This window comes from Marmota marmota, unplaced genomic scaffold (genome assembly GCF_001458135.2).
Source record: "Marmota marmota marmota unplaced genomic scaffold, marMar, whole genome shotgun sequence".
In the NCBI taxonomy this organism is placed as follows: Eukaryota; Metazoa; Chordata; class Mammalia; order Rodentia; family Sciuridae; genus Marmota; species Marmota marmota.
Genome location: NW_026000082.1, coordinates 42,942,597 through 42,954,485, shown reverse-complemented (window position 1 = coordinate 42,954,485; position 11,889 = coordinate 42,942,597). Strand labels below are relative to the sequence as shown.

The 11,889-nt window shown below is 54.0% G+C and overlaps 1 protein-coding gene across 1 annotated transcript in view; it reads left to right on the top strand.

The window, feature by feature from the left end:
* Window positions 1-6: 6 nt before the first annotated feature.
* Fblim1 (filamin binding LIM protein 1) overlaps window positions 7-11,889 on the top strand; it is a 16,206-nt gene continuing 4,323 nt past the window's right edge. The window contains exons 1-6 of the mRNA XM_015485656.2: window positions 7-133; window positions 5,888-6,072; window positions 6,586-6,703; window positions 7,658-7,827; window positions 10,807-10,985; window positions 11,691-11,808. Of these exons, the coding sequence (XP_015341142.2) occupies window positions 6,007-6,072; window positions 6,586-6,703; window positions 7,658-7,827; window positions 10,807-10,985; window positions 11,691-11,808 (651 nt within the window). The 5' untranslated portion in view covers window positions 7-133; window positions 5,888-6,006. The remainder of the gene's footprint in view (window positions 134-5,887; window positions 6,073-6,585; window positions 6,704-7,657; window positions 7,828-10,806; window positions 10,986-11,690; window positions 11,809-11,889) is intronic.

The window sequence follows — 11,889 nt, the reverse complement described above, 5'->3', positions numbered from 1 at the left end:
GGCCACCCCTGGGAGACCCCTGCCTCCGTGAAGCCCGCGGGGGCTGCCTCGGTGGGGAAGCCCAGCCCCTGGGTGCCCTCCGGCAGGGCTGCAGCCCCTGTGCCAACTGTACCACCTCAGCTCTCCAACGGAGGTAAGAGGGTGACTTCAGGGGGACCAGGGCAGAGGCAGCACCAGGTGGGGAGGAAGAGAGGCTCTGAGTCACTCACTGAGTGACCACCACGTGCAGGCAGAGTCTGGAACCCGTCTGTCTGGGACGAATCCTGGTGCCATTTCTCAACTGTGTGATGTTGACAAGCTGCTTCACCCTCTCTGCGCCTCGGGTTCTAGTCTGTAAAAAAGGACACAGTGGGGCACGCCTGTAATCCCAGCAGCTCAGGAGGCCGAGGCAGGAGGATCCCAAGTCCAAAGCCAGCCTCAGCAACAGCAAGGCACTAAGCAACTCAGTGAGGCCCTGTCTCCAAATAAAATACAAAATAGGGCTGGGGGTGGGGGTGAATGGTTAAGCACCCCTGGGTTCAATGCCTGGTACCAAAAAAAATGGAGAAAAAGTGACAGGAGGAAGGCTGTAGTCCTCTGTCCCTGTCACTCTCATGGGAATTGTCAGCTGTTGGGTGGATAGAAGTGAGGAAGGTGATTCCAGGGCCTCGGGCAGGGCATGGCTGCTGCCCTACAGGGCGCTGCAGAGGAGGCCAGCCTAAGATGGCAGCCCACTCCCTGGAGCCCCCCAGGTGCCTGGTCAGGTGTCCTGCTGCCCGAGAGCAGCACTGGGACAGCCCTTCACCCATCACCATGGAAACCAGCGGGCAAGACCGATAGCAAGTTCCAGTTTCAGGAACCAGACAGTGGTCAGAAGTGCCACACACGGGCTCAGGGACAGTGTGCTGGGATGTTCGTGTGACACGCTCCCTGTGTGCCTCTTGACCACACATCCCATGGACACAGCCTGCTCCCTCTGGAGACCAGGACCACACTGACCCGACTTCACCGTCAGGACACGTGATCCAATGGGAGAAAAATCCCGCAGCCCCTCTGAGTGGGTGAGGCGCTCGGGAAATACAGTTGAGGTGCCAGATGGCCCTGGCCACGGTCGGGGGTTGTTGGAGTTACAGGCAGGAGACCCCGGGAGTGTGCGAGAAAAGCAGACTGTTGGGAGGCAGTGGCCTGACGGTCACCGGTCAGTGTGGCTGGTGGCCATTTGCCAACTTGGGGCCCTCAAGCAGAGCATGGGGAATCTCAAAGGAAAGTTCCAGATGAGCAGCTCAGTCCTGAGTCTGGGATGCCCACACCTCGGGGTGCTGGGGACCAGGCCATCTCCGCAGCAGACTGCCATCTGCTGCTTCCTGCTGCCCTCTCGCCCGCCACTAGATGCACGTTCCGCAGACGCACACCTGAGGTGCTTTTCCCCTCTTGGCTTCTCTTAAAACCTGCTCTCCCTCCTCCTGCCCTTGGCCCCTGGACAGGCTCACCTTCCTAGCCACCTGGGGCCCCGCGTTCCTGCCCACCCTCCTCAGCTGGTGTCCTGGAAACCCGAGGCAGGGCCTGGGAGAGGCCACCTCTCTTTGCTGCCTCGGAGCTCTGAGTCCTGACTCATGAGCTCATCCAGAGCCCGATTCCCACACTCCATCATCCCTGTCACCCGGGGCTTGTTCCAACACAGCTGGGCCCGCCCAGGGTGCTTCTGACCCAGCTGGGCTGCCTGAGGACGGATTTGCATTTCTTGTACCTTCCTGGGTCAAGCTGATGCTCTGGTCTGGGGACCACACTTTGTGAACTTTGACGCGGGCGTCTGATTGTGCTGCCCAGGTTGGTCTCAAACCCCTGAGCTCAAGTGATCTTTGGTCCCCAGCCTCACAACTTTTTTTTTTTTTTTTTGGTACCAGGGATCGAGCCCAGTACCTGAGCCACATCCCCAGCCCTTTTTACGTTTTATTTTGAGACAGGGTCTTCCTGAGTTGCTCAGGGCCTTGCTAAGTTACGGAGGCTGGCTTTGAACTCACAATCCTCCTTCCTCAGCCTCCAGGGTCTCTGGGATTATAGGTGTGCACTACAAGGCCCGGCACAATATTTTTAAAAAATTGGAACAATAATTGTACATATTTATGGGGTTCGGCGTCACACGTGAACAGACATACAGTGTGGTCAGGACAGTGACATGTCCATACCCTCACACATGTACCGTCTCTTTGTGCTGGAAATGTTCAGAACCCTCTCTTCTACCTACTTGGGGATGCAGGATCCTTGTCAACCCTAGTCCCCTGTGCCGTAGAGTATTAGAAGTTTTTCTCCTGTCCCACCACCCGAGAACTCCTTGACCCTGGGTGTCCCACATTGGATGAATGGATGTGGAACTGTTGTTTGGTCCCAAGAGGTCAGGGAGGTGTGACTTCTGGGCTAGAACAGTGGTTCTCAACGTGTGGCCCTGGCACCAGGCCTGGCTTCACCAGGGAACTTACCAGAAATGCAAATTCCTGCAGCCTGCCCCAACCCTGCTGAGTCAGGAACAGGGTGGGGAAGCCGTCTGTGTTTGGACAAGCCCCCAGGTGCTCCCAGGTGTGCCGCACGCCCTTCCCCTCCGCACAGTGCCTTCAGCCCCGGGAAGCCGTGTTAATCTCTTTATCCTGTCCCTGAGAAACCTGAAGACCTGGGTGTCCAGGGAATTGGCTAGGAACGGAGCGAGGCCTAGGTCTTCAGGCTCCTGGGCTTCTGGAATTTTCCATTGCTTTCCGTGGGCATCTCGTGGAGGCTGAGCTCACAAGACCCTGGTCTAACTTGTGCCCAGTGACAGGAGATGGGCAGAGTGTCCCCCATGTCCCTTTCTCACTGGGCCTCCGTACAGTGCTCGCCCTGAACCTGGCCGTGGGCAGAAGGTTCTCGTGGCACAGCTTCCCTCCTGACCCCCAGCCGCCTTCTGGCCTCTGTTGGTGGCATTACACGGTAGAGAGCATGGTCGTCTCTACAGGAGAAAGGAGGGGCTGGGGAGCCCCTCATACTCCACCTCGGGAGCACGTGGAGGTCTGTGTCCACTGACCAGACTCAGGATCGAGTCCACTCCCCGGGGCCCACCCTGTCTCCTGCCTCCATCAGTCTTGGGTCTCAGGAGCAGCTATGCTAATAACAGAAATGACTTTGTGCTAGAGTGTGTGTGCGCGCGCGTGCGCGTGTGTGCCCGCGTGTGTGCGTGTGCATGTGTTCAGACGTACATGATAGTGGGGGTCGACAGCACCTGCAGCCCCGAGTACCCACATCAGTTCAGTGGTCACCAAGATCTGGCCACATTTGTTTATTCCTGTTCTCTTCTTCTTTTTCCTCTTTGTGGAGTATTTTATCTTCTTGTTTACCTTCCTCTGGGGATCAAACCCAGGGCCTCTCGCCTGCTGAGCACGCCTCTGCAGAACATTTTAAAAGACACCCCCATAATTGTGGCATTTCATGCATTTGGCAGGGTGCGTCTCTAAATGTAGCCCTGTTCCTACATGGCCACCATGCAGACACCACCTAATCAATTTAAGGGAATGCCTTAGGATGCTCTAATACTCTGTTTATAACTAAATTCCTCTGATGGTCATGAAAATGCCTTTTTGCTGTAGCAGGATGAATGGATTATGTAATGTGTAGTCTTTTTTTTTTTTTGAAGGGGGTTATCAGGGATTGAACCCAGGGGTGCTTAACCACTGAACCACATCCCCAGCCCTTTTTATTTTTGTTTAGAGACAGGGTCTCGCTAAATTGCTTAGGGCCTCACTAAATTGCAGAGGCTGGCTTTGAACTCATGATCCTCCTGCCTCAGCCTCCTGAGCCGCTGCAATTACAGGCGTGAACCACGCGCCCAACTCTCATCTCTCTTTGGAGCTGTATAATTCAGTGGACTATGTAGCCTCTGCTTGTCTAGAAAATGAGAATTAAATGAGGTGACTAATTCTTTCATTCAGGATCCACATAAGGTCTGTGTCAGTGCTGTCCAACTAAAACAGGTCAGGGGCTGGGGCTGGGGCTCAGAGGTAGAGCGCTCACCTAGCACATGCGAGGCCCTGGGTTCGATCCTCAGGACCGCACAAAAGTAAATAAATGAATAAAGGCCTCCAACAACTAAAAAAGTATTTAAAAAAAACTTAGTAACTAAAATAAATAAATATTTTTTAAAAATGTTTTAGCTATAGATAGACACAATATCTTTATTCATTTTTATGTAGTGCAGAGGGTCGGACCCAGAGCCTCACACGTGGAAGGCAAGTGCTCTACCACGGAGCTACAGCCCCAGCCCAAATAAATATTTTTTTTAAAAAAACAGAAGTCAAGTCCCAATTGCCAGCCAGCCCCATGTATGTGATTTGAAATGTTCTAATATATCCACACTGAAAAAAGCTACAAGAAATAAGCCGTGTTCGTTTTAATAATGGGTTATGGAATCCAACATTAACATATTATTTCGGCATGAAATCACTTATTAAAAAATCGTTGATGAGATATTTCATGTTCTTTTTGTTGTTGTTGTTAAAAGTTTGAGACAGAGTGTCTCTGAGTTGCTGAGGCTGGTCTCCAACCTGCCATCCCCCTGCCTCAGCTTCCGGAGCCTCTGGGATCACAGGCGTGCACCACCAGGTCGCATTCTTCTTTGTTTGTGTGTTTCTGTTTTTCACATTCTTTTGTTGATACTAAGGCTTGGAGCACCGCTCAGTGAGGTCAAGAGCTCCTTAGCCACACGTAAGCGGCTCCGTTGGACAATGGAACAGATTTATCATGTTGGTCGTTTTTCTCTGCAGTCTCAATTCCAGGGAAGTCCCCCTTCCTCCTCAGGCTGTTGACTTGTTGCAGAAATAGGAACTGGGCCTGTACAGTGTCCCAACCCACCTGCTGACTTTGTCCCTTTGTGCCTTGTGGTCTCATTCAGCTTCCGTCTCTGTGTCCCAAATTTATTATACGTGGAAGTCAGCTTCTATTTTATAATTACAGCTCAGGGGTTGTTTTGGGGGGTTATTTTGGGTGGGGACATTTCATGGAGGTACCCACAGCTTCCTATAGTGTCACAGGAGTCTCGAGACCCCTGTGTCTTCCAAGGTAGCCGCTGGGCTCAGATGATGACCACGGGGCTCCTCCGAAAGCTCCCCATCAGCTGGGTCCAGTGCACACCTGCAATCTCAGTGACTCAGGAGGCTGAGGCAGGAGGATGGCAATTTCGAGGCCAGACTCACCAATTTAGCAAGAACCTGTCTCAAAATAAAAAATTAACAAAAAGGAATGGGGATGTAGTTCAGTGGTAAGCACCACTGGGTTCAGTCCCCAGTATAAAAACAACAACAAAAAAATGTCCCCATCAACTCTCCACCTGAATGCTTTCAACACCCTATGATTGTTACTGGAATCTTCTGTAGTCAAGGTGGGGTTCCCTCTTGAGCCACATCTGAGACACCTGGAGGGTTTCTTAGCGCCTTGTGGTGGCCCCACCCTCAGAGTGTCTGACTCTGCAGGCCTGACGCAGACCGAGAAGTTGCGCTTCTGACCGGCTCCCAGGTGACGGTGATGCCAGTTTGCACAGAGGGCTTTGAGATCTGCAGCCTGAGGGGCTGATGGCTTGTGTCCCCCAGAGGTCTCCAGAGGCTCTCCCAGCCCCTGTCTGCTGGCCCTGGCATGTGCCACTCGCTGCCACTGTCATGTCCTCAACACCAGCCCCTTAAAATGCTCCAACTGAGCAATTTAAGACTCAGAGAGATCGTGTCATTTGCCTAAGGACCCACAGCAGGTCAGTGGCCAAGCCAGATGGAACCCAGGTCTGGGTGCCCCTGGACCTGAGCCTTTGGCCACCTGCTCTTCTGCCTTCTGGATCAGCAGACGCCTCCTCTGTCCCCCTGTGGCACTCTGGCCAACCCCTATCCCCTTGCTGTTTCAGGATGCTCTCCCCCTCCTTCCACCCCAGATGGTGAGGACACACTTAGTGACCTGGACCTCCTCCCGCCGCCTCCGCCACCCCCTCCTGCGTGCCTGCCGCCTCCTGATGAGGCATCCCCAATGGGGACACCCCTCATTTCAGACTTGGAGCAGCTGCACCTGCCCCCACCCCCACCCCCACCCCAGGTACTGAAGCTTGGGTCCCCTGGGCGGGGGGCGGGGGTACCTGGGTCTTCCAGGCCTTTCCAGAATTATGAGACTGGAGGTGGTTTGGCCCCTTCTGCTTGAGGTCAGTGCCTCTTCAAGACCCTTTAAAGTCCCCAAGGGGGTGGTCAGGATTGGTGACCTAAATCCCTTATAGCATAGAAAACTGCTTTAATCCCCTGCCTTCGCAGGGGCCATTAGACATGGGAGGTGTCCTGGGGCAGGGCTGAGGTCACTTCAGCCCAGCGTCCTGGGGGAACCTGTTTCTGGGAGATTCCATAGAAATGGAAGTAGCTTTGCCTGGTGGAGGGAGCCCAGGGCAAGGAGTGGGGAGACCCGGCTCCAGGGGCCACGGCTCCCTGCTGATTCCTCCCAGACCCTCAGTTTCCTCCTCTGAACAGTGGGGCCAAGGGTGGCTGGGACCACCCACGTAGGAGCAGAGCTGGGAGGGCCCAGGGAGTCCCTGATGGACGACCTCCTCCTGTGTCCCCACAGGCTCTGGCAGAGGGCTCTTCAGCCCAGCCTCGGCCAGGTCACCTCAGGCCCCGAGACGAGGAGCTGCCACCTCCCCCAGAAGAGCCTGTCAGCTTCCCGGAGAGAGACACCTCCACAGGTATGGCCACAGCTGCTCCCCAGGGCCTTGGGGCCAGATGGGCTGCTAGGCAAGAGGCAGGGGAACAGTAACCCACCTGCCTGCCCAGGCTCACCTGGGAGCCATGGGCTTAATAGTTGAGCATCCATCTAGTTTCTATTGCCATGACCTGTTTTCTTCATAATTAAAATTCTTCTAAATATTCATCCACACCCTTTGCTATGACAGCAAAAGTGCTGATTTTTTTTTTCTTACTTTTCCTTTTCTTTTTGGTTCTAGGGATTGAACCCAGGGGTGGTTTACCACTGAGCTACCTCCCCAGCCCTTTTATTTATTTATTTTATTTTGAGACAGGGTCTCCTTAAGTTGTTGAGGCTGGCCTTAAACTTGTCATCCTCCTGCCTCAGCCTCCTGAGTGCCTGGGGTCGCAGCTCTGTGCCACCACCCCTGTGGCTGGATTCTTAGGTGGTTTCTTGCTGAGATGAGTCACCTTGCACACAGATAGGTCACTTGCCCATGCGCACGTGTTTCTGAGCTACATTCCTAGAAGAGGAAGTGCTGTGGCCAAGGGTAGGTAGGATTGTAACTGGGGTATTTTTGCTGAATTGCCCACTTAGTCATCCTGACCTGCCCTCCCACCCATGCTGGCTGCCTCTTACTCCTTGAGCACCGCAGGAAGTGCCTGCCACCCAGACCCCTGCCCCAGGCACTGGGGATGGGAGTGCTGGGTGCAGAGCTCGCGCTCCTGGGCCCGCGGGGAGATGGGTCCTGTCTGAGGCAGGAGATGCACCTACTTTTCTCGGTTCATCGTTTGTCTTTTAGTTCTTTTGCAGTGCTGGGGATGGAACCCAGGGCCTCTCGCAGGCTAGGCAAGCGCTCTGCTGCTGAGCCACCCCGCAGCCCTACTGTTCTTGACCTTAGCTTTGCAAAGGCCACCCGCATTCCTTGTGATAGCCTGTGCCTCCTCTCTCCCAGACATCTGTGCCTTCTGCCACAAGACTGTGTCCCCCCGAGAGCTGGCTGTGGAGGCCATGAAGAAACAGTACCACGCACAGTGCTTCACCTGCCGCACCTGCCGCCGCCAGCTGGCCGGGCAGAGCTTCTACCAGAAGGATGGGCGGCCCCTCTGTGAATCCTGCTACCAGGTAACCCCTGAGGCAAGCCTCCAGCTGTCAGGCACCAAGCTGGGTGCTTGGGAGATGTTATATTCATTCCCTACAATACTCCCGGGTAGGCCCATTTCACGGATGAGGAAGCTGAGACTCAAAAAGATGGAGCTCAGCCATGATGAATTAGTTTCCCGCAGCTGCTATAATGTGATGGTCAGCTTTCCATCACTATAACAAAGCACCTGAGATGATCAGCTTATAAAGAGAAAAGGTTTATTTTTAGCTCACAGTTTTCCAGCTCATGATCAGTTGCCCCTGCTATTTTGGGTCTGTGGTGAGACAGCACATCATGGTGGGAGCATGTGGTGGAACTAAACCCCTCACCTCATGGCCAGGAAGTAAAAGAAGAGGAAAGGGTGCTGGGACTGTGGCTCAGCAGTAGCACACTTGCCTGGCAAGTGTGAGGCACTGGGTTCAATTCTCAGCACCAGGTATAAATAAATAATAATAATTATAAAAGGTCTATCAACAACTTACATATATATAAAAGAAGAGGAAGGGGCCAGGATTCCACGATCCTCTGAAAGTGCATATCCCCTAAGGACCTCCCTCGAGGCCCCTTAGCCCAACAGTGACAATGGGGACCAAGCATCTAACACATGGGCTGTTGGGGTGTGTGTAACCAGTCGCCACAGACTCGGTGGCGCCAAGCAGTACCTGTAATTCTCCCGTAGCTCTGGGGGTCGAGGTTCCAAATGGGTCTCCCTGGGCCAGAGTCAAGGTGGGGAGCCTGGGAGGCTCTGGGAGAAGCCATCCCTGGACTTTCCTGGTTTCTGTGCCTTCCTGGCTTCCTTCTCCTGCTGAGAGGCCAGCAGTGTGGCATGGGGCCCCAGGGACTGTCACATTGCCCCCTTCTGTCAGTCCCCCTCTGCCTCGCTCCCACAGGGACACTCACTTGGTGGTTCCTAGGTCTCTAACGTAACCGCATCTGCAGAGTCTCTTTGGCCCTCGACACTCACAGTTCTCGAGCTCAGGACCTGGGTGGCTGCCACCCACATCACCTGTGTGTAGGCCCCGCCGTGTCCTCGTGGGTGGAAGCGCTGGCAGAGTGTGTTTTTAACAAGTGTCTCACGCGCACTGGAGCTTGAAAACCCTGGTCTCAGGGGTTAGGTTCCTTGGAGTTGGGACTATCCCAAACAATCAGGATGATCCAGTCACAGCCCTGTGACCACCATGGCCGGCGAGGCCTAGCTGTAAGAGGAAGGAACCCAGCTCTTCCCACCCCATCCCTCTGTTGGCATCCAGTTGACATTGTGGGGGTTCCGTACCTCCTCCTTCAGCTTGGAGCCAGGCAGAAGTGAGGCCCTGAGGAGAGGGAGGGGGCTTACGGCTGGAAGCAGCCAGGAAGAAAACGTGAGCAGTGTTCTGGGGACAGAAGAGCTACAGCTGCCCCTGGGAGTGTGCTTTCGTTCATTTTCTGATGCTATAACAAAATACCTGAGACTGAGTACTTTGTAAAGAGAAGAGGTTAATTTGACTCACAGATCTGAAGGTTCAAGGGCATGTAGCCTGCATCAGCTGGGCTATGGTGAAGGCCTCATGGTAGATGGCATCCAATGGCAGGAGGGTGTGCAAGAGGGAGAGGTCACATGGCAAGACAGGAAGCCAGAGCCCGGGGAAGGGCCAAACTTGCTCTTTTATAACAACTCACTCTCATGGAAACTATGAGAAGTACTTTCGAAGGCAGGACCCCGAGGACCTAACCACCTCCCAGTGGGCTCCACCTCTGACAGGTTCCCTTTACCCCTGACACTACCACACTGGGGACCAATCTGCCAATACAGGGACCCTTGCAGATCACACTTAAACCACATCCAAACCACAACAGAGGGGGAAGGGCAAAGGCTCTCTGCAGTGCACCTGTCCAGGTGGAATCCAGTTAAAATGAACAGGAGGGCAGACATGGTAAGCGCTTGCCTGTAAGCAACTTGGGAGAATTGAAAACCTGAGGCCAGCCTCAGCAACTAATAAGACCCTGTTTCAAAACAAAAAATAAAAAGGGCTGGGGATGTAGCTCAGTAGTAGAGCTCTTATCTATCACAGCAAGACCTTGGTTTCCATCTTGCAACATAATTCATGCTGGTCGTGGGGGCACACACCTGTAATCCCAGCAGCTCAGGAGGCTGAGGCAGGAGGATCGCAAGTTCAAAGCCAGCCTGAGCAAGAGCAGGTGCTAAGCAACTCACTGAGACTCTGTCTCTAAATAAAATACAAAATAGGGCTGGGCATGTGGCTCAGTGGTTGAGTGCCCCTGAGTTCAAAATAATAATAATAATAATAATAATAATGTTATTATTATTATTATTATTATTATTATTATTTATAAATATCTCCAGTCACAGTGATATTGTGCACTTAACAATTTAAGAGGACAGATCTCAAGTTAAATATTCTTAACACAGAGTTTCTAAAAAGGAATGCCTATAATGCTAAAAGAAATAAAATAAAGAAAGAAATCCAAACAGAAGGAAAATCAAAGTAGAAAGTGAGATAAGACCAGAGGAGAAGTTAGTGCCCATAATGGATGTTGAAAGACCTCTCCCTAAAGTGGAACATAGAATTGGCCTCTGAGCTTCCAGGTAGTTAAGTGGAAAAGGGAAAGAATTTCCAGATCCATCATGTGTAGGATAAAGCATGCCAACTCCCTGGGGATTCCTCTGCCTGGTTCTGAGGTTCAGGAGAAGCATCTCCCCCGAGCTCTGGCAGACCCTGGCCTGGAACATGGCGCAGTAACAAGACTTCAGTCCTAGCTCCGCAGCAGTGTGCCTGGCTATAAGCCGAGGAGCGATGCTCAGGGCATCGTGGAGGAGTCTGGGTTGTAGCTTCGGGGCTGATCACGGGCTGCTCCTGCACTGCTGGCCTTTTGGTCCCCTGTGGGTGGCTGGTCAGAAGAGTCTGGGGTCCGTGGATGGGTGGACCCATGGACGGCTCTGAGGCAGGGGCCCTCTGTCCCAGGACACCCTGGAGAAGTGTGGCCAGTGTGGAGAGGTGGTCCGGGACCACATCATCAGGGCCCTGGGCCAGGCCTTCCACCCCTCCTGCTTCACCTGTGTGAGCTGCGCCCGGTGCATCGGGGACGAGAGCTTTGCGCTGGACAGCCAGAACCAGGTGTACTGCCTCGATGACTTCTACAGGTACGGGAGGGGACGGGGCACTGGGTGCTGTGGGGGGCAGGGCGGGACTCGGCAGAGCAGAGGAGGCTGCTGAGGGCTGGGGACCAGGCAGAGCCCTCTGCAGTCTCGGCCCAGAGGAGCCTAGTGCTTCCATGGGCCACACACCTGGCCGTGCACCTAACTGCCCGGCACTTCCCTTAAGTCGGCCCATTGAATCCTCAAAGTAGTCCTCCCAGGTGGGTATGATCGAGGGGTCTATTTTACCAAATGCAGAAACCGAGGCACGCAGCCACTGGGTACCCAGGCTCTTCCCTGGTAAGCACTGAAGCTTCGATTCAGAGCCCTGCTCCGGGGCCCTAGTCCCCAGCGCCGCCCCTGGGAGCTGGACGAAGCCGTGGGGAGGTGGATATCCGGGAGACTCGTTCCCTGCCGGGAGTTGCTCCCTGTCCGAGGGGAGAGGCAGATGTGCCTGTCCGAAAAGGAGGGAAAGAAAAAAAAATTAGTGACCTGTAATGCAAGTCAAAGGAGAGGGACCTTCCTCCGGGGCTTCCAAGCTAATTACCCCCTGGGAAGGGGGCGTCGCTGTGGTTGGGGCCTTAGGAGCCGTCAATACCCAAGGTGTGGAACAGCTCTGGGAGGTGAACTTGACCCAGCCACGTTTCTGCCAGCAAATGTTGGTGGCTGTCCGCATGAACGCCTCCTGAGTGTGGGTTCCCTTCCCTCTAGGAAATTTGCCCCCGTGTGCAGCATCTGTGAGAATCCCATCATCCCCCAGGATGGGAAGGATGCCTTCAAAATTGAGTGCATGGGAAGAAACTTCCACGAAAACTGCTACAGGTGCGAGGTGAGTGGTGCAGCGATGACCTGACCGCGCTCTCTCTGCCTGGACCCTCGGAGGCCCACGCCCACCTGCCCTGGCTGGGCA